Here is a 23,155-nt window from a genome sequence, read left to right as displayed (position 1 = left end):
GAACCGAGCTGAATTGCAATTTCTGGAAGGAAATTCACTAGCCTTGTAACAGTTCATGAGATCACTCCCTTGCTCCCGGAACCAACAACCAATTCCTTTCTTGTGAACGCCTACAACCATCAGCTTCCCTGCCAACCAAGAGATGCAATGAACAGCTCTTGGATTTTAAGCTGTAAAGGCAGCCACCATCTTGTAAAACCTCAGAGCACATTTTCAGGGATGCTTGGGTTTGAGTCCCCCAGGCCTGCACTGCCAATAAGCTCCATATAATCAACTTTCTTTTCTTAACTGTGCTGATTTTTATCTTGATTGAGATAACTATAGAGTGGCTTGCATTTTCTAGATTTTATATGAATGTGGTTAACCAGCATGCATGTACTTTATGTCTGGCTTCTTTCACTGTGCCAAATTATTTTGAGATTCGTTTATGTTTTAAGTTCAAAGACATATTGGAGTGTAATGGTGTATTGGATTCCTTTCTGGAATACCACCTCTATCTACATATTAATATACACACATGGTATGTTAACTTAGACGTAATGTTTTGAGAAAACGTTTGGTACGCTCTCCGCACAGTTCTTGATATAGTGTGATGTCGTATTGTGGAGACGTAGCTGGAAGCACAGATCCGTAGGTAAGTTGCTAACTCTTTGTGGATTACATAGATTGTGACAGGAAAGATCCAACTACAGGAATCTAATGGACGTGGTTATCCAGAATCCACCAGCCACTGACTGAGCAGCCGGGACCAAGTTTATTTGCCACTCTGTTCCTTAACTTTCTTAGATAATCAAGGATAATGTCTTCATGTGAGTATTAGGAGTGTTTAAATCCCATCATGTACATTAGATATTGAACATGGAATCCAGGAAATAGCACATTTTTTAAAAGGGCTATTTTCTGTGCCCTTTATCATTTGGAGGAAAAATTCTCCTTCTTTGAAAAAGGGAAAGGGCATCGTTTGAGCTTAATTGTAATATCAGAGTGCCATCTGGTGACCATAAAGCCTGTTTACATTTTCCATAAGAGAATGCTTCATTTGTAACAAAAATCTATGAAACCCAAATCTTTACAGTACTGCACAAGCATTACAGGACCCGAGAGTGAAGGCAGCGCTTAAGTGCTGCTCCATTGGGATATCCCTTGAAGACCTCTCCGATGCCTAGGCATCCTTTTGTATCAGGTAGCAAGGTTTGGGGGAAGAAAAATAAGAGGATGGCAGCCTGAAATGTGCAAGCAAATGACTTTAGTCTTCTGATTCATTTGGCTCTGAGATATTCAAAGACAGGATTTGCTGTTTCCCCATTGGTAGCTTTGCCCTTAAAAAATAATCTGGCTACTGTGATCTTTGGCCCAGAGTCTAAAATCAGAGGGTATTGGATAACACCAAATACTGTCAAATCATCAATATATGGGAAGGAAAGTGTTGTCTCCACATTCCCAACCACCTTACTTCCTGGGCACAAAATGTGTCACCACAGTACAGTCAAGGTCTTGCTGTATTCTTCATATTTACCTGGGCTCGGGTTTTAGGAAGTTCTGCCACCCCCACCTCAAGTGGCACCAAAATAAGTCTCAACAGATGCCTACTCTTGCCATCTCTCCCACTCCATCAATTCACACCAAGACAGGTAAGTGTACTGAATATGAAGTTTATTGTGATTTGGCTTATGTAAGGCAGTGTGGTAAAGGCATTGCAGAAGTAACAGAGACTGGAAAAAATAGTAGAAAATGAGCTACATAAACTACAAAATACTTTTGTTTTAGTGAATGCGAGCTGGACTACACTAAGTACTACAACTACATTTTATTATTGCAGAAGCACTAAAATATTGGTGGAGGCTGGGGTTTGGGTGGGATTAGGGAAGGCTACATGGAGGAGGAGATGAGATTTATGTTGGGCTTTGAAGAAGGGGTAGAATATTGATAAATGAAGATGGTGGTAGGAATATTTCAAACAAACAACAAAAAAAACTGGAACGACTGAAAAACAAGAGGGCCAACAAACACCCCAGGGGGAGTGAAGCTTCCCAACTGAGGGGAAATCTTGAGGAATATGGGCTAAAATCCAGTCTCGATCCCCCAGACGGGATCTTCAGTACCAATGATATTAGGAGGCACAGGACAACGGGCTTGTTTGTAAACCTAGCAGCAGCAAGAGGTTTCACATTGCAATCAGGGGCCCCAATCTGGCTGTACTACACCTGGATGGATTCACTCATGTTTTTGCTACGTGTGGTACTTACTGATCCTCGCTCTTGCCCACTGACTGCCTGAATGGTAGGTCGTGCGCGCCCATGTGCGCGTGTGTGAGTGTAGGTGTGTGTGTAGGTTGGTGGGGGACCGAGGATTTGTCTCCCACTGCAGCTTCTTCCTCTTGTGGCACATAGCTTGGCTTCCATTGAGCTGAAGTTCACACTCTAGATCTCCCTAAACTCTAGCTCTTTATAAAGCACCTAGGAAGCTTCCTCAACATGAAGGTGAAACTCACTGTGAGGGGGTGACCTGGGTTAGAACAGGATGACACTTTCCGGAGGTGGCTATGGTTGTGGTGGTGGTTGGTGGTGATTGCACTGGTGGTGATAAAGGTTGGGGGCTTAAAACCAGGTTTGGCTGCTGGGTGACATGCTGCTGGGAAGTCTGTGGTGTTCAGTTGGGAGTTGGGATGCCAGGCTAGACCAGCTTGGCCTTGACCATCCCTCCTCCTGCTGCAGAATGCCTTACAGAGGAGATATCACTGGACAACAGAAAACATCCAAACATCTTTAGGGTGTCCAGCCTTTTGTAGCTGTTCTGCTTGAACTCTCACCCCCGGAAGCCCCAGAGATCTTGTCCTGGCAAACATGTATATCATCTCCAGACAGGACTGTCACCTCCCCCTGTCCAGCTGCTGGAGGTATATAGGTTATGTAGCTACTGATGCTACTTGGATCGGGAGGTATGGGGAACTTATCAGAAAAGAGGAAATGTAAATTATTGTGAAATTCCATTGTCTCAAAAGATTTTGGATCTTAGCTAAGACCTAGCACCTGACAGAAAGTGAAAAGATGGAAAGCTCTGCCAGTATTCTCCAACACTGGGCAATTTAGAGCTCAGTGAGATCATCGCTGGAAATGACCTTGAAGCTGATGTGGCCTTGCTTGACTCTGGCAGCTGGACCACCCTTCTTACGCAGGTACAAAGATTTCAGATCACGGCAGTCACTGGGGTCAGCATCCAGTGTAACCTGCCCCAAGAACTGATCACGGAATTTTCGTTTGTTCCAGACCTGGAAAGATAAGTCAAAGAAATAAAGATGAGCAATTCTCTTTGACCCTGGCCTCTTTCCAGCAACATCTAGAGTCTAATGATAAACCCAGAGGGATCAATTTTAAAAGTAAGTCACCATTTCCATCTTTTCTTGATGGCGCTGTGGCTGAAGAAAAAACATCTCAGAGTATAGATCAAAAAGTCAGAAAGCCAAGTGTGGGATTATCCTGGACCTATGAGATGCCTGTCTCAAGGCAGCTGGAAGTCAAGGCAGAAAGACCATAGTGGTCCACTCTAACCCAGCAGCTAAGGGCAACTGGCATACACTTCCCTTCATGGGATTTTATGATGTCTATAAGTCAAATGTGCCAGTCAGCATGTGGGCTTGTGCCCACAAAGAAAGATATAAAGGAGATTTAGCCTGGAGATGAACAAGGAAGTTGGTCCCTGTGCTGGGTTGAAGGCAGAGTGTTCAGAAATACAAAGCAGACTCACACAATGAGTAGAATGACATTTTGAACTGGCTGGGGGTCCTTGTGTATATTCTCACCTGAACTATGATGGGAATGTCAGTGGTCCTTCTGTAGAAAATGGCCTGGGTGTCAAAGATGGGATGGACGGTATTCTTTTGGACAGGAGAGCGGACCTCCTCCTTTCCACATTTGATGATCAAATACGGGTTTACAGCTGGAACAAAGTGACATTGTTTGCTGTCTGATCATTTTTGTAGTGATCAGAACTCCCTGATCTAGGCAGGAATGGAGCCATTGCACTTGTAATTTAAGGACTTTCAACATAACAGCTAAGCATCAAAATCACCCAAAGACTCAGCACTTTTACTCCTATCTCCTTTTCCATAATTGATTGAGGACTACAAGAAACTAATAGTATGAAGACCATGACCACAGAGGTTTATACCCCATTCTCTGTCACAGCAACATTCAACCTGATTTCTCTAGTCTGAAAGCCCCATGGGAGGGAATCATTTTGCCCATCATTCTGACCATATGTGCACCAAGTAAAAACTGAAGTTTTGCCATTTCGGCTGCCTCTGCAGTTCTTACGTTCATTGGCATACTTCTTCTCCAGGCCCTCGGCGCTGTGGACAGTGATCTGGGTAACTACTTTCGGGTATCCACGAGCCAGATTCCAGCAAGACATCTTGGGCATGTCCAGAGTCAGCTCCCTGGAAAATTAAAAACAGGAATCGCCCGCTGATGAACAACCTTGCACAACATAGGCTCTGCCAAAACACACATCATGGCTGCAAAGCACGAGACCTAATCAATTTCTCCCCAGATATGGCTTACATTTTATGAGTACGTTTTCCTTTCTATTTGCTTTAAGAACCAGCAGATAAAGATGAAAGTGGGCAGGACTAGAATGAGATGTTTGTTTTTGTGATTTGAAACATATTAGGCAGTTAGGGGTGCCAGTTATCAGAGAAAAGACTGTAAGAGAACTGAACCTAAAATTTAAATGGATGGGGTCAGCATGATGGCTCTCTTGGTTAATCCTGCACTTCCAAGCGCTGGCATCCCATATGGATGCCGGTTCGTGTCCCAGCTGCTCTGCTTCCCATCCAACTCCCTGCTTGTGGCCTGGGAAAGAAGTGGAGAATGGTCCAAGTCCTTGGGACCCTGCACCTATGTGGGAGACCCTGAAAAAGCTCCTGATTTCGTGTGGGCTCAGCTCCATCCATTGTAGCCACTTGAGGAGTGAACCAGCAGACAGAAGATCTTTGTCTCTGTCTCTCCGTAAATCTGCCTTTCCAATGAAAATAATACACACACAAAAACACACACTTAGGCTATTGGTATGTCTCCTTTAAAGAACAGCTCAGAAATCTGAAGCTCAGCCCTCCCCTGGGAAATTTCCCCTAACCTCACTTTGAGAATATGTACCACCATCATTTCAATGAATTTAGCCTGATTCAAACAAGTTATCCCATTGAGCATCCTCAGAGAAAATAAATGGGTGAGGGGGTTAAGAACTGGCAACAGAGCAAAGAACAATTTGGTGGGTTTGCCAATGAAACTGTACCTGAGCTGGACAGGCACTTCAGAGAAAATTCTCAGGAGGAACTCGCTGGTGCGGCCATGCTGGAACATGGTTGGGACAAGCACATAGTTGCCCTTCTTCAGGTACTTGCTCAGAAACACAGTACGAGTGTCAATGTAGGTAGACGTTCCAGCACGCTCCTGAATATACAGGTGGTGGAGGCGGAATTTGCGATTTATCTCCACCTGGAAAGGAAACAGGATGAAATAACCTATTCCGTCCAAGTCACAAAATCTGTGTTGAAACAAAGACCTTAGATCCTCTGTTTTATTTATGCAATGGTCTTTCATTATCCCCAGAATCCCAAACCATCCTAATTTTGACTGTTTGCCTTCATTCTCCCTGCTCCAAATGTCTGTTCTTACCTTGAAGAGTTCAAAGCCAACGATGTAATTGTCCGGTCTTCCCATTCGGCGGTAAGTGCGCAGGTCCTTCTGCTGCAATGACATGATCACCTTGTGGCCATCCTCAGGAACAGTGAAGATGTACTGAGGGCAAAGATGAAGTCAAAGAACAGAGTTAGCACTCGCATTTCACATGAGCCAGCCTAAATGGCAGGCAAAAACATTCTACGTTGAGAAGCAGACCCTTGAGTTAATTTTCTGGCCTTGGCTATTGACCATACAAAGAGGTATGGAACGATTATTTGCTGAATAAAGATCACAACACTGGCTTCTCTCTATACCATGCATCATGTGCTCAGGGATTGCCATGCCAAAAATGCATGCTTTTTTTTTTAATTAAGTTACTGGTAAGTTGTTTCTTTACAATTATTTCTGTCCCCTTGTTTGGAAAATCTGTATACAGAAAAATCCCAGACTCTGTATATAAAGACAGAAAATTTCTTATTCCACTCAACATGTCAATGCAGAACTGCCCTCAGCTAGCCTCCTACAGCTAGCCAAGACATGTGGCTTGTGCTGAATCCACTTCGTTGGAGAACTGATGCTCCACTGCGAGCACTTTAGGAAGCTATAGATCTGCGTTAGATATTTTCCAAACACAATCTGAGGACTCAAAAAGTTGTTGGGAGATAGAGCTAAAAGACAGGATGAACATTTGGCCTACTGGCTAAGAGCCTCTTAGGATGCCTGAATTATGTATCTTAGTGATTGTGTTCCAATCCCAACTCTGTTCCTGATTCCTGCTTCCTGCTAATATGCACCTAGGGAAGCAACAGACTCAGTACTTGGGTCCCTATAGTTTGAGTTCCAAGATCCTGTTTATGGCAGGTTATCAAAGAGCTGCACTAATCAAAATAACTATTACAGAGGCAGCCAGAAAACATGGCTTACGTTTGATAATGTTCCCAAGTTATGTCTCTACAAAGAGACAGTCTTTTATGTTTTTGCAACCATCCAAGACAATCCCTGAGGACTGCTATTACCTAATAGAAGCAAATGGAAGACCTGATACTAAACAAATATGGTAGAAAGGACCAAAGTGAGACCTGGGTTTCCATCAGCAGGAAAAAAAAAAGAACTGTGGAGGCAAATAAAAATCATTGATAAACCTGGGGATTCTGCAGGAAGGTGTCACGGTTGTTGTAACAGCCTCCTGAACGGTTCATCAGGGGATCATCATCCACGGTCCAGCATCCCAGCACTGATTCCAGCTCCTTGCGACCGAAAATAGGATTGTTCACATTGCGGCAGACATAGAGTTTGTGAAAGTTGCGACAGAAGTCCTCCAGGCTCATCCTAAGTGAGATAGTTGCAGGGAAGAAAGGAAAAGGGGGACTTTATTGTTAACCCTGTAGTTCTGTGTAGAATCCCAAGTGAACTTAGTGCAGAAAAACACTCCTCACCAAAACTCTCCATCATCAGACATCACAAGCCCCAGGTTCTTGCGGTCTCCTGCGGTTAGCTGCTGCCACTCTTCAGAACTAAAGATTAAAAAACAAAACAAAAAAAAGGAATAATAAAAGTTGTTATGTTGCCTATTGACTTCCTACAATAACCTGGGTGCCAAAGGATCAGGATGCATAAGAATTGAACCAACTTTATCTCACCTCTGGCTAGGTCACAGACACCATGTCAGACAAGAGCCCATAAGCCATTGCTGAGCAACGAAACCCACCAGCACTCCCAAAGGAAGGTTTTGGGAAAACTACTGGGCCTTACAGGTGTTAGCAGTGACAGGAGAATGCCACTCACATTTCACTCCAGGGGCCACTCCATTCCTGTCTGCCCAGGGGGTTCCTCAGGCGGACCATGTACAGCTTCTCAGTACTAAAGACTTCCACAAGTCTCTCTCCAAGACGCAGCTTGCGAATATCAGTCATGGTGTAGGTATGGCCCTTCAGGAGACCCCAATCCGTTTCAACTTCTTGTTCTTCCTGGCTGGGAGACTGAAAAAAAAAGATGCATAAAGACACAGGTATTGGGATATCCCAAGTCCTGGCTCTCCTTCCTTGTGGACTGATTTCTCCCAGTACAGGTGAAGCAAGTTCTTTCTATGAAAATGGAAATTTTGAACCAAAACACTTCAGCTGATGCCAAAACCAGTGAAAGAACAAAATTTAACAATTCCCTTAGGCAGTTCCTGTTCAAATTACCCAAAAAGTTACAATAACGTGAACTGGGAAGTGTCCATGCTGCAGCAAGCAGCTATAACCTCAATGCCCAAAAGTAGAGACAGGAAAAGTAATTAATAAGAGACCAGTTACAGTTTGGGGGCTACAGAGGCCACCAGTGGGATGATTGTTACAAAAGGCTAAAAATTTTAGAACTTCTCATCCCCTATGTCAGGGTTCATTCCACATTTTGCACATTTTAACTTTGCAAGTTCCCTTAGTGATTTTTTTGTTTGTTTGTTGGTTGGTTTTTGTCATGGCTCTTGGGGTTTGAGGTAATGTTTACTGCCACTGTGTATTCTGAGTGATCAAGACTGATCACAGAAAGATTCCTTCAGTAAATACAAACCTCAATGGAGCAACAGATTAGACCGCCTTTGGTAAATGTTTTGAACAGTTCTCCAAACAGCTTGTACTTCTCCTCAACAAGCTCAGTGTATCTTCCCTTCTGCATGTCAACAGTTTCCGCCAAGGTGCCCGTGAAGTCCACGATTATATCAGTCACGGTCAAACCATCCAGTGCTTCATAACAGCCTAGGAGCCTAGGGGCAAAGATAGAAGGTTATCTTTACAAAATCATTTTTTCACATCCAAAAACATCATGGATCAAAATATTAGAACAGTCATAGACCAGCCCTGACCATCAGTTTTTTCTCTAGGTAGGAAATGAGAGATATTTTAACATTATAGTCAGCAATTTATAAGCTTGGACTACGTTGCTCAAGAAGAGACTATACAGGCAATCCTTTTCACACATAGAGATTGGATAGGGAAAATTAGGTGATAAGGCCATGCAACAGATCAACAGCATGAAAAAGTATACAAGAGAAAGTGAGAATTTAATGGAAATCAGACCAGCTGAGTTCTCTCTCATCTAAGATTTCTGAGGGCCAGGGTCAGGAGATCGATGGAAATTCGACCCAGTTCAAACTATGAATTGGACTGCAAGAGAATGTGCCCAAACAACAAATGGGACTCTCCTTTTCTTATGTGCCCTACCAACACAGACTAGTCAATCTTTCCTTACTTTGCATAAGCTTTTTCCAGCAAAGCATTCCAAAACTCATTCATGGAGGTGGAGAAGGAGAAGACCAGATCTCCATTGATAGTAGGCAGCAAATCATCAATCACCACTTCGGTCCATTCTCCAAAATGCCAGAAACGGAAGCGAAATATCCCAGCATATTTATCTGGTTTCCGAGGGTCCCATTCCTGTTCCTTGTGGTTTGGAATTGTCTGGAAACATAAATCCCTTCAAATCAGGTAGTAGCCACCAAATCACACCAGTTCTGTTTCACAGAGTTATTGCCTTTAGTGGCTTGTGCACACACAGGAAAACTGCAGGGTAGCTTGGGGAACCAGTCAGGAATTACACATCTCTCAAAAATAACCCATAAACTAGATAATGAGAAATGAACTATACAAATTTAGATTACATATTTAAACACATAAACAACACATTTTAACAAAAAAGACCAAAATGCATCTCATTCTGGAGATGTCATGTAAGTTCTACAGAACATAGATTTCATTCATGCCATAATTAAAACGCTGTTTTACAAATTTTCTTTCATATATCAATTATACCATAAAGTTATTTTTTCTTATGAGAGAAAAGTTAACAATCCAGTGCCTGAAACTATATCTGAACTTTGCTAAAATTACCACAGATGAGAAGTTGAAAACTGCTTGAGATGCAAGCGGTAGTACCTTTGTCCAGTGAGCCTCCTGAACAGCCAGACAGGAAAAAGCAGAAATCATTGGCTTGTGCCCCAGCCTGCCCTGAATCAGCTGGTGGTTGCTGATGTTGCCCACAATCAGACGGGGATCATCACAGATGTCCTGTGGATACAAAACCATGCCACTTTAGTGTCTATGGAGCCAAGCGCAACACCTTTCATTGGGGGTATTGGATTAGGAGTGATAGTAACCAGGATTTCCATAAAAGAGTCAAAGAAGAAACTTGACACAACTGTGAAGAAAAACACAAAGTAGCAGATCATTTGCCACTGAGAAAGGGTCACATGAGAAATCAGCAAGAGGACTGGGAGGAGGGAGTATGAGATGGGATGATGCATTCTGTGGAGGGCCCATAGGCATAGCTATCCTTGGAATTTGGGGCAAGTCTTCACTATAGTTGTGAAATCTGAAAGGTGATAAGCACATCACATTGTGATCCTGTTTTGTCAAGATGAGACTTCCAGAAGCACTTGTGGTTGCAAGGGTAATTACACTTAAGAACCAAGATCTGCTGGGCATGAATGTTAATGTATTTTCTTTCCTAGGAAAATGAATTAGGATCCCTTATAGGAAGATTTTTTTTTCTAACATAAAGCAAAGGTAATAGCAATCTCCATGGCAACCAGAACTTTCCACATTTTTGGATGAGTATAGACGACAGCAGCATTTATACAAGGTAGTAGTAGAAAACCCACAGGAATACCTCAACAGATACTCTTTCCACAGTCACGGTTTGGGCAACTTTTTTTGGGATATATTGCCTATGTTTTGCCCCCAACAAATATTAGTGGTGGTATAATTTCCACTGTAAGTAGGAAAAGGAGATTCAAACAATATAACTATAACACCGTATGATGAGGACACGTGGAGCCACTTTCCACCATGTGATCACTGCCCAGAGGAAGGTTCCCCCCAAAGTGCCCCCTGGAGATTGAAAGAGTAGGCTCCACAAGAATGACAATGCTCAGGTTGACTAGAGAGGTAGGCAGCTGGAGGCAGAGCAGGTGGGGGAATAGGCCTATGAAAAGATAAACTGATAGACACAAAACCACACTGCTGAATATATACGCTTGTTTGTGTGTCCGAGAGTATCAGCCAACAGTTGCAGAGTTCAAAGGAAGGAAATACCAATGGAATCCAGCTAGATGGAGAAAGCTTCATGGAAGAGGCTGTTGGCCATGACATGACCTTGAGATTCTGGTTACCCAACAGAAATAAATCTTTGTCTTAAGTGGAAAAAAAAATCTAGACATATATCCTTATTAGAGACAGCTATACTGTTTTAGTCCTCAAACTTTTTTCTCCCTTCAGGGACATAATTCTCCTTGATGAAAGGTCTGGTCTACAGAATAAAACATTCCATATATTCTTTTAAAACCAAAATAAGTCTGGAAAGATATAGGCATTCTGGGCAAGGACAAGTCCAAACTGAAGATAAATTAGGCATTCTCCTGCCAAAAGTAGATGGCGAGATGGGTTGTCAACCCTGGATTTTCTGGTCTTTTTATGTACTGATTTTTAAAAATGTGTTCCTGGTTCCTTATAACTTTTTTCTTAGAAGGTTTATTTTCTTACTAAACATTTTCCTATAGATTGTGAACGACTTGGTTTTTGTTTCACTATTTAACATAAAGACTCTGACATTCATTCTTTCCCTTTCCTAAAATGTGATTAAGCATTTCTTTCCAGTTTGGAACAACCCATAAAGTTATACAGTGATTTTGGGGGAACCTAGTTGATACATTGAATAGTTTTCTAGCACAAGAAAACAATGAAGTGAATATCACTATGCAAAAAAAAGTGCTTTTAGATTATAAGAGCAGTGCTCGCTCTTAAAAAAAAAAAAAAACTCAGATAATTTTGTCTCTTTGCCTTTTAGCTTATCCAGGCTCATCACACAGGGTACCATTGTGCAGCATCCCCAGAAACAAAGATGCTGCTACCAGGTCTCCCACGTGGTACACAGTCCCAAGGACTTCCTCTACTGCTTTCCCTGGACATAAGTGGGAGCTGGATGGGAAGTGGAGCAGCTAGGACACAAACCACAGTAGTCCATATGGGATCCCGGAAATAAAATGGGCCTACTCAACTTTCTTCGATTGTATAAAGCATCAACTTTCATCATCTTTTTTTCATTCTTTCAATGAAAGGGATAGTAGGAGACAGGGCTGTCCCATCTTTCTTATCATGGATCAAACTGAGGCTGCTAATGCCTTCTGGTGACGGTCAGCCTACATCCCAAAGCTAAGAAACGCACTATAAGCATCTTATGAAGCAGAATTTTTGAAGGTGAATATTAAATAGAGACAGAAAATGTGGGTAGACAATGAATATGCCAACTGTGACTTCTTATCCAACCCTATTCCTTCTGCTCCAGTAGAGGTCCAAGTGAAATGCCTCATCCAGATTCTGCATACCAACTTTGAGTCCCGTGAGCCCCAAACTAGGGGAAAGGCAAGTAACCATCTCACTGTCTTCAAATGTGTTCCTTAAACGCCACCTGGCTGTTAGGTTTGCCTTGAAAAACATGCAGGACTACTCACACGAGGAGAGTGTGTGGTCTCTGCAAAGAAAAAGAAACTCCTGAAGAGTCCGGGCTAAAATTACCGACTGCTGGCATGTCCCATTCACTTGGAAATTTCTATTATCACAGAGAGAAAAGTGTTTCTTCCTTTACTGTTTCTTTACTGTCTCTTACTCCAGCCTGTACACTCTGCTTCTCAGTGTCTTTCCTCATGTGTCATTTCCGTTCATTCTTACTACCATCATGTTAACCTCAGATGAGGTACCAACAGAACCTCATCTCTGTCTGTTTCCACCAAGAAAATGTAGCAAACTGGCCCCAAGGTAGGGTATTCTGCAGAAGAAAACTGAACAATGGCAATTGTAGTAGAGGCTGAACTCAAACCCCGACCAGACTGTTGGACAGAATTTTGTGCCAGTGTCATTTCTTCCCCCACAACTGCCTGTGCAAATTCTCATGAAATCTGGTTCCATTTTAGTTGGGGATTAAATGTGTCTGATTCTAAGATGCTACGGGAGGTAGATATGAATCAATCAGAAAAAAATCCAGAGGGTGATAGGAGAGGAGAGTGGCTGGAGAGAGCTAAAGAAGACATTTCTGTGGGAATTTGGCATACAAACTTCATACTAAACTATCTTGCTTTTGGTCTCATTAACACACTGTAACTCAGGATAACTCAGCTTTTAGGATTTAAGACTTGGTATGTTAGGATTCCAGGAGGAAAGCAATGCCAAGGACACATGGTCCTAGATCATATGAAAGTACTTCAAAAGATTTGTAAGAAATACAAGTGAACTGAAGTGTTCAAAGAAATGAAATTGGAAGCTTATTTTGGTGCAAAAATATATATACATAAAGCTCATGCATAAGCTTTGCATAAAACACATTTGCACGAACTTTTTGAAAACCCCTTTTGTATCAATGTACCCAGAAAGCTAGGCCAATAACTGCAGCCAATGGACTATTGGTGGAGTTGATAAGGCTTTTTCTCGGACAGATGACATGGCACTGAATAACTACAAAACATTTTCATAACCCCACAATCCCGGTCTGTTTAAAATGGCTCCTTACAGCACCACAAGGAAGGGTTAAGTGGGAGGGAGGCAAGCCCAATCCAACCCCACAACGGTGGCAAGGGTTGACTAGAGGAAAGTTTGTTCAGGTATTAACTACCAGTGCTTACCGGCATGGAGGCTTGTGAAAGGTGGAAACTTTCAACAGCAGAGAAAAAAAAGAAAAGAACAGCTTAATCGTACTGCTTCCATTTTGAAAACCTCAAAAAAGAGCTGTGATTGAGTGTGAGGCTATGTGGCATGCCAAGGCACAAGATGTCGGTAAGCTTCCCTGTTCACTGGGTTATCAATCCTGCCAATGAGGCAGAGGGGGCCAACAACCCATCTGGCCTTCCTGAACCAATTTGGGAGGCCCAGTGCTGTCTCTGTTTTCCTGATGGGAGGCCAGAGAACTCTGACGTGGTTCTTGACCACAGGCTTGGCCTCCACTCTGTCTGGAAAGGAATCTGTGGTTTCTTTTTAAGGAGGCTCGGATGGTGGTCCAGAACCTTACTTTTTCCCCTACTCCCCACAAAAGGCCCGTTCCTTAACCATTCTGATCCATAATGACCTCCCCTTTCCTCAAAATCCCTACATTATTTACTAACTGCCTGAAAATACCCTTTCATATAATTGGCATTCATTTCTTCCTTAACTCTCTTTGATAACTCAGTATCCATCTCCCCAACTAAAATGGGAGTGCTTCACTACAGGCCATGCCTGTATCTTGCACAAAGTCTAGCACAAAATAAGTGTTCTTTCTCAAGTGGAGCGCTCTTTGGATTTAATAATACTAAGCTCACAGTATGCTCTCAAAGGGGAGGATGCAGATCAACATAGTGAGGAGGAACTAAATTCAAGGAAATGACATATTTTGGCAAAAGTGGAGACAAGGGGGCACTTGCATTTCACATGTGAGTGTGTTTGATGTCCGCTGCTCCTGACTCCAGGTTCCTGGTAATGCAGACCCCAGGTAGCAGCAGTGATACCTCGAGTATCTAAGACTTCTATCACCCACATTGGAGACCTAGATTAAGTTTCTGGCTTCTGCATCTTAGCTCTGGCCCCAGCCCAACCTCAACAACTATGATCATATGGGAAATAGACCAGTCAATAGGATATCTCTCTACCTCTCCCTCTTTTATACTCTTTTTATACTCTTTCTCACTCTTTCTGGCTTCCTCAAAGGGAAAAAACCCTAATGGAGATATAAACAACTCTCTCTCTCTCTCTCTCTCTCGCTCTGACATGGCAGCATGGTAGAATAAAACCTTCTGTGGCATTTGTGATCAAACCTAAATTCAAACTCTGACCCCGAGCAAATCCTTATCTGCCCTCAGAGACACAGCTACCGTCATGGGCAAGGTGAGGGGGAGGAGGGGGAGAGAGAGGGAGAGAGAAAGAGAGAAAACGCTCTTCCATCTGCTCTTTCACTCCCCAAATGGCTGCAAAGGCTGGGGGCTGGACCAGAATGAAGCCAGGAACCTAAAACTCCATCTGCATCTCCCACAAGGGTGCCAGAGACCCAAAGATTTGAGCCATCTTCCTCTGTCTTTCTGCATGCATTAGCAGGAAGCTGGATCTGAAGTGGAGCAGCAGGGATTTGAACTGTCTCAACTAGGGAGTGAACATCACAGGCTTATGCTGACCCCTGTTGTTATTTTGTTAAACAGGAAAAAACACTCCAGAGTTATTTATAATATATAAACCTTGATAAGCCATGATAAATTAGGGTGAAATTAAGTTATACCAAACTTTCGTGGCCCATAGTAGGTTTGACATGAATGTTGCTTTCTTTTTCTACCCTCCCTGTTGCTCACCCTCTCTCTCTATCAGGTATTCCTTCACCCTAGAAGGAATACTGCTCATTTCAGAGGCAGAATGAACTAGTTATTATGGTTATTAAAAATTGTTCCTTCCCTGCAAATCTATCTAGGACTTAGTCTATAAATTTGGAAGCTGAAAGCAAAAATCGAAGAACTCTAGACAAGACAGAAAGGAAAGCACGTGTCCACTGACAGGCCAGCATAAGAAGCATAACTGGGTCAAGTGCAGTAGCATTGTGGCTAAAGTACTCACCTTATATGCGCTGGGATCCTATATGGGCATCAGTTCATGTCTTGGCTGCTCCACTTCTCTTCCAACTCCCTGCTTATGGCCTGGGAGAGCAGTAGAGGACAACCCAAAGCCTTGGGACCCTGTACCTGCTTGGAAGGCCTGAAAGAAGCTCCTGGCTCCTGGTTTCAGATTGGCTTAGGTCTGGCCATTGCAGCCACTTGGGGAGTGAAACAGCGATCGAAGATCTTCCTATAAATCTTACTTTTTAGGGGCCCGGTGCGGTCACGTAACAGCCCCTAAAATGTCTTGCACACTCCAGGATTCCATAGGGGTGCCGGTTTGTGCCCCAGCAACCCCACTTCCCTTCCAGCTCCCTGCCTGTGGCCTGGGAAAGCAGTCGAGGACGGCCCAAAGCCTTGGGACCCTGCACCCGCGTGGGAGACACGGAGCAGGCTTTGGACTAGCACAGTCCCGGCCACTGTGGCCATGTGGGGAGTGAATCAGTGGATGAAAGATCTTCCTCCTGTCTGTATACCTGACTTTCCAATAAAAATAAAATGAATATTTTTTAAAAATCTGACTTTTAATAAATACAAATAAAGCTTTAAAAAGCAGCAGCAGCAGCACTGTGCTTGGTTCATGCCTGTGGAATGACTTCACATTGGCTTGCAGCATTGCCTCCCAGGTATATCTCTTCTGACCTCCCCTAGGGACCCATCTGTAGCAATCTCTCTTCTGTATCTTCCATCTCTTTCTTATTGTCTGCTCCTTGACCTAAACATACATTAAAGTCTGGCCTATTTCAAAAAGACACCTACCCAATCTCTCAATGTCTTGCTTCCTTTTTATCTATCTCTGCCTTATTGACATCCTTCATTTAATACCTAAGCATCAAAAAACAATGGTGGCCTTCATCATCACCACATATTCATTAGCGACACTCCCAGACTACATGTCTTAATTTTCCTCTATGCATTAAAAAAAAAAGGCCTTACCTGTTTGAATACACAATTAGTCAGTAGCTAGTGAATTCTACCCAGGTTTTTACTACAGGTCAGGAAAGTGATCTTCAGGATTGTCAACAACTACAACTACAGGGACACAAAGGCCGGACAAGTATGATCTTCCTTCTCATGGAAACAATTTTTGCAAGCATTGTATTTTCAAAATATTCCTTCTAATAAAGATTGTAAGTTTCGTATTTTAAAACATTATCATTGTATACCAGCAGTAATTAAGATATATCTTTGAGTTGCACATCCAAAAAAGTCTCAATGTAACCAGTGTATTTTAGCACCACCTAGTGGCAACCTGCAGAAACTGAAGCAGCTCTTCGCTGCAATTTCATTTAGATTAAACTGGAAACGTTTTTAGCTTTATTTTTATTTCATTATTTTTTCTTCTATTTTATTTTTGATTTTATGGAACAATTCCATAAGCTCTGGGATTTCCCCTACCCCTTCCTTATATTCCCTCCCCTCCTAACTTATTTCCAACATTATTACAATAATATAGTACTTCATATATTCCTGTTGTTGATGTTGTTTCACAGTTTAACATTTAAGGGAATGTACAGAAACTGTGTAATAGGGACTATCATATCCAGATGTGAAGACACAATGTAGTATGCATCTCTACTTCCAAACCAAAGATGGACTCCCACTGAAACTGTTAAATATATCTTGACAACAGGATGCTGGACTATCTGCTATTGTCTTTACCAACAATGTCAGGACACACTTGAATAACAGAATGATGGAGTCAAACTGGAAATTTCAACTAAAAAGTGACAGTTTGCTATCACTGAGGAAGGCAAATACCGTGTTTGGCCAATAAAGTGGTTCCATGTACCAAATTAAGGGGCCAACACCGTGACAGATTCCATATAGGTGCCAGTTTGCATTCTGACTGTTCCACTTCCCATCCAGCTCCCTGCTTGTGGCCTGGGATAGCGGGACAAGTACTTGGGACTCTTGCTCCAACGCAGATGCAATGGAGCTCTGAGCTCCAAGCTTCTGTCTGGCCCTACCCTGGATGTGGCAGACATATGGGGAGTGAGCCAGATTGAAACGCTCTCTCTCTCTCAATCTGCCTTTTAAATAAATTAATAAAATCATTTCTGAATAAAAGGCGCCTATGTCCTAGAGCTGGTGACATGGCACAGGTTAAGCCACAGATTGCAATACTATCATCACGTCGGCCTGTCACACTTCTGATGTGCCTGAGAAAGCAGGAGAATATGGCCCAAGTACTTGAGAGACCCGAAAGAATTTCTGCCTCCTGGCTTATTGTAAGGAGAGTGCATCAGCAGATGAAGTTCGCTGTTACCCTTTCGCTCATATATATACGTGTGTGTGTGTGTGTATGTATTTAGGGCATTCATGTCTGATCAGTTTCTGTTCCCCACCTTTCTATTTCCCTCCCTTCCCCACAAAAGACATTTGAACTAAAGGATATTTAGAAAACCTTAAAAAAAAAAACATTTTCCTATGCATGATTGTTATGTTAATTAACTAGATAGTGGTAACCATTTCACAACATACACATGTATTGAGTTGTACATGATAAATTATGCAATTTTGTTTGTGAATTATGCATCCAACTAGCTGGAAATGGACAGATAGGGAAGGGAGGAAGCTGACTCCCAAATAGATTTCAAGAGAAAAAGTAGATCCCGGCAGTTATGAAAAAAGAGATTTTTCAAAAGGAGCCGGAACATGGGAGTTACCTGGGGACGTTTCCACACCACCTTGCCGGGAAGCAGTCGGTTGTAGAAGAGAGACTCGTTCTCCGGCAGGAAGGTGGGGTCGCAGAAGAGCCGACTGTCTCTGAGGCATTCCTGCTTCAGTTCTTGGTACTTCTGGTTTTTGAAGAGGTTCAGAGTAGGCCCCATGGTGTTCAGCTGTTCCTAGAAAGGAGAAAAATTGTTGTCTTTGGAGGAAGAAGAATTTCCAGGTCTTTCAAAGAGGACTCAAGGCTTGGGAACAGGCAGTCATTTCAGTGACTTTGCAACAGAGCTAGATGTTTCAAATTTGGCTTTAAAGAAAAAGCCGTTAGTTTCAGGGAACCGATCCAGGCTCTGCAACTCATTAGTATGGGACCTATGGTAAGGCACCTAAACCATTTGGGAGACTCCGTGTCTTTACCTGCCAACCAGAGCAATTCAGGCCTTATCAAACTCATTGGGAAGGCAGATTCATGTGAAGGTGGTTTATTTAATGTGACATACTATAATCTAAAGAATCAATCTTCTATTTATACCAACAGAGAGCTCAACGTAAAGTACGATTTTAAAATTGAAAAGAAAATCTTATTACTACATTAAGAATAATATGCTACCAGCAATGAGGTTAAGCAGTGTCAATGCCAATCTGAACATTTGCCCAGGTTCCTTTTTTGTTACAAAAGGACCCCACTTTTTGTGCTGTTCCAACCTACAGTAAACACTGTTAGGCCTCCTGTTTTCCTTTAGAATGGTTTTGGTGGTTTGCCAGATGCTGGTGACTGCAAATGCAGCAGAGTCTGGAGCAATTAGATTCTTCTGCTCGCCAGAACCTCTGCAGTCCCTCAACATTCTTCATAAAGGGGTATTTCCTGTCCTTGGGAAAGCCTTCTGCCCCCATCAGCCTCAGCCTCCTTTACTGCACAACCAAATGGCGAGTCTGCAAGAGCCTGCAAAGGGAATCCCTGTTGCGAAGAGGGCTTGTCTGCACATAGAAGCAGCAACATCCATTGACAAGGGAACCAGACTTGATTTTAAAAACCAGCATGAGGAAGGAAGGCATCGTATTATTACAGGGTTAAGTAGGCACTTAGAAGAAGTTATTCTACATCCCCCACTAGAATACTGCATCAAATCCCAGCTATTCCAAGCTTCAGGTTCAGCTCCCTGCCTACTAATGTTCTTGGGAAGGCAACAGATGAGAGTTCACGTCCCCGACACCGACTAGGGAGATTCAAATGGAGTCCTTGGCCTCCTGGTTTCAGCCTGGTCCAATGCTGGCTGTTTTGGCAATTTGGGGAGTGTACCCAGTAGATAAAAGAAAATTATTTTTCCCTCTCTCCTTCCTCTCTTCCCTTCTTTGTCACTCTGCCTTTGAAATAATAAAACAATTTTTAAAAAATGCTTTCTCAGCAGACAGAATATGCTGCTGGTAAGGATAAATCAAACCTTTATGGAATGCCTTTGGGTTGAGGGGTGCCTGCTTCTTGGGGTGTCCTGTAAACAAAGAATAATTAGTCATTAAGCTGAGTTTTCCATAAAGTACAACAGTAGCCTCAAGTCTTATCGGGCTTGTTTAATAAAACTGACCCCCCCTCCCATTTCTCACTACATTACAGAACTGTGTGCCATTTGTCAAGTGACCTTGGTCTCTTTGTGCTTCAATTTTTTTTCCTAGGGAAAGTGAGGTTTATCTATACATTCTTCCCTTACACTGCAGCCATGCCTAATGAGATGGTCAGGGCAAAAGGGAATTGTAAATTGAAAGCATGCCATGTGTGCAAAATAAACTCTGAAATCTCTCATCACTTGGCACAGAGCTAGGCATACAACTCGAGCGCAGGAAATATCTGAACAGATAAAGGATTTATGGACAGTTCATCAGTGTATCGAAATTCATCGTTTGCGACCTGCGGTTCATATTTTCTTGCATATTCCCAGCACTGCACTATGTTTAGCAGTTATTATAGGTGTCCTTCATTCTGTATCAGCAGAAACGGCAGCTCAGTGAAGTGGCAGCTAGAGACCAGTAAAGCCGACTCAAACCCGGGTCTGTGTGATGCCAAATTGGGCGTGTGGCTTTCCATCACACCACAGTGTTTCTTTTTGGTTACTGCTGTTTCAAAGAAAGGATTTTTAGTTCAAATGAGGAAGCCCTCCAAAGCAAACAGGATACCCGACATTGAGGCATTCTGCCTAGAATTTATTGCCATGGCAGATATTGAAAAGGTTCTTTATTTTCATAGTTTGATCATCAGGAGAGAATCTAAACCTTTAACACAGAGGTTCATCAATTATCCAGCAGAAATTCAGAAATTCACAAGCTGGGTTCGTTGTCAACAACTTGCTCGGCTAGAGTGGAGGAGTGAGAGGAAGGGAATTTGCCTTCCTTGCTGTCTTACAGCACCCAAAGGTGATGGGGAAGGGACAGCCCTGAAGACACACTTTTTTCAAGTGGAGAAACAAAATCCAGAGCTATGAATAAAGACCCTGGGTGATGCACATAGAAGCCAGAGACTCTAGCTAACAAAAGAATATGCTATGTTGAAGGAGTGGCCTGAGGGGCCGCTCTGAACCACGGGTGGGGAGGCAGCGTGGAGTTTACCACCGAGATAAATGGCTGAAGCAGCATTATTCGAAGTTAGAGGCACGCACTGCTTAAGTAAGAGGAATCCCATGTCTACAAGGAACGTGATTAAGGGCAGGTGTTGAGTTTGGAAAGTCGGGGCTTGCCATGGGAAGCTGAGGGAGCCTGCATACACAGGCTGCAGTTAGGTGAGGGAGCTATTGTTACTAACTGGCCTGAAAGGCTTGACAGAGCCAAGCAAACCCATAAAACAAAACGTCTCCCTTCTTTTCCAGTTGGTCAGCCTTAGAGGAAAACTCACATTGTGCTTAGGAGGGGAAAAGAATATAGTTCCAGGGATATCATGTCTGGCTCTTCCGTCTCTTTGCCCAGGTTCTCTCCTGTTCTACACTTGGGGCAAAAATCAGAGCCAAAGCAATCGATATTTGCAGGTAACTGGGATCCAGGAAATACGACTTCCGTCTTGGCATGGAGTATGTGCCACTTTAGGCACAACTGGCACCCCTTATCCCCACATCTGGGGATGATGCGAGGAAAGAAAAAAAACTTGGATAAGAAGTCATTAAAATTCGTGCCGTGTGTCACATGACTACAAAGGCAAAAATCAAAGCTTACATACGACGGCTTGGCTTCAGTTGTTAACCAGATATTCTGGGGTCTAAAAGACTTCAGGAAGGTCCTCAGATACAGCGCATTCACTTGTGTAAGCATAGGAGGCCTCCCCTGCCAAAGAGCCAACTTTGCTCAAAGAAGCACACAGAAAACAAGAGAAAATACACAATTTCCTTTCATTCCCTTGCTGGAAAAAAAAAGTGGGGGGGAGGACTCAAATGAAAATAACAAAAAAATTTCAAAATTATCCAAGAAGCACAAGTAGTCTGAAGATCCACAATCAAAATTTCTGTCCCTCTGTTTCCCATTTAAGCACTGCTTAAGCACCCGGCCTGGTATCAGGAGGAACTATTGAAATTACCTGTTAAGGAGGTGGTTAATGCAGAGCGGTATTCTCTGGAAACTCTTTTTATCTTAAAAAGCAAACCCAATCTCTTCTCTGTTAGTAGTAAAAACTGAGGAAATGTGAGCTTGTGCTTAAATGAGAAACACTTTGACATGTTAAAAGACCAGCATAAAATAGCCCCAAACACTACTCAGTTGCTTCCTACTCACCTTTCAGGAATTCTGATTTTCATAGAATGGCAGGAATCTTTAGGAATCATCCAATACAAAGACTTGCTTTTACAGTAAGGTGGAAAGACTTGCCTGAGGTTACAAAGTGATGCAGCCACTATTAAAAGGGAGACTTTCTGACTCTAAACTACCTCTTTCTAGAAAAAAAAAAAAGGGAGGGGCATGGGAGCACAAAACTTCCGTCAGGACATGGCTTTTAAAATTTCTGTTGTCTTCTTTTTTGCAAGAATCCATTTATGAGTTTTGTTCAGGAACTGCAAGCTGTCAGAGGTGAGATGATTTCAAACCACAGCTAGTCAAAGAAACAGTTTGTAAGTTACAAAGGGGCTTTTTTTCTGCTTTTAATTTAAGAACTGAAAACTCCCAAGGATAGGGAAAAAGCCTGCTTTTGAACCAATTCCTGGCGACATATATGTTTAGGCTTTTCCCAAGACCACTTGGGACTAAAAGTGCAAATAAAAAAATGCTATTCAAGCCCGTGAGGATTACAGACGTCCACACACGCACATAACACGTGCACACCAGCATACACAAGCTGCAGGAGGGGTGAAAGACTTCATTAACAATCCCTGGGGGAAAAAAAATGTTTTTGTTTACTCCTTCAGACTACGACGTGTCCTTAATTTCAAAACAAAGGTTAGTAACAGAACCATTAGCCAAATTCCAATGCACCAGTAATCTACACCAGGAAGCTTTATTCTGAAACTAGAAGTGACGATCAGAACAGCAGAAACGTGTTGAATTTTTCCTACTCGCTTTCACGAGACTTCAGAGTTCCAAACCCTCAGAACTAGCTTCAATTGCTAAACACCATCCTGCCAAGTGACCAGTTAAGCCCTAGAAGAAAGCAGTCAGGATTGAGGGTGATGGAATGAGCCCCAGCAAAAGAAAAAAAAAAAATCAAAGCATCAGAGGCAAGCAAAGCCAGGATTACAAAAGTTTGCGAGTGGAGGCTGGAAATGCAAGAGGTGAGATCTTACCTGTGCAAGGGCAGAAGTTCCTTCCTGCTGTACAGGCTCCCAAGGAGTTAAGAAAGCCTGCGCTATCACTCCTTCCCCTGCTCCAATATACAGTTTGTGCACCCCCCACCCACACACTCTGCGAGGGCTCATGGCTCTTTCACATACACTGTAGGCTCAAGATTTTGCAAGCATTTAATAACTTTCTCGTAACTGTGACTCTACAAAAGCAAGGAGGATGCCCTGCCAGTCAGCCAATTACACCTCCTTTCCCCAGGTTTATCCTCACTTACTACTATTTTGGGGGTAACACAAAACAAATACATGTAGACCCACGGACACCCGCAAAAAGAAGCAGACCAGATATCCCTCAGGAAATTTCACTGCCGGACCACCAGAGTCACCGCCTCCACACCCAAAAATAACCACCAGCAACAACA

At 42.9% G+C, this 23,155-nt stretch overlaps 1 protein-coding gene across 1 annotated transcript; it reads right to left on the bottom strand.

Annotated features, from left to right (window-relative positions):
* Window positions 1-1,638: 1,638 nt before the first annotated feature.
* CAPN6 (calpain 6) lies at window positions 1,639-18,163 on the bottom strand. The gene is made up of 12 exons (XM_040999790.1): window positions 17,988-18,163; window positions 9,596-9,727; window positions 8,913-9,121; window positions 8,235-8,427; window positions 7,467-7,660; window positions 7,118-7,195; window positions 6,824-7,010; window positions 5,676-5,798; window positions 5,293-5,495; window positions 4,314-4,435; window positions 3,800-3,936; window positions 1,639-3,268 (listed from the first exon to the last, which is right to left on the bottom strand). The coding sequence occupies exons 1-12, from the start codon at window positions 18,150-18,152 to the stop codon at window positions 3,086-3,088; spliced, it is 1,926 nt and encodes a 641-aa protein (XP_040855724.1). The 5' UTR covers window positions 18,153-18,163; the 3' UTR covers window positions 1,639-3,085.
* Window positions 18,164-23,155: the final 4,992 nt, after the last annotated feature.

The sequence above is a fragment of the Ochotona curzoniae genome, unplaced genomic scaffold, assembly GCF_017591425.1.
Source record: "Ochotona curzoniae isolate NIBS_2020 unplaced genomic scaffold, NIBS_Ocur_1.0 scaffold_1852, whole genome shotgun sequence".
Lineage (NCBI taxonomy): Eukaryota > Metazoa > Chordata > Mammalia > Lagomorpha > Ochotonidae > Ochotona > Ochotona curzoniae.
This window is presented reverse-complemented; position numbering and strand designations above follow the sequence as displayed.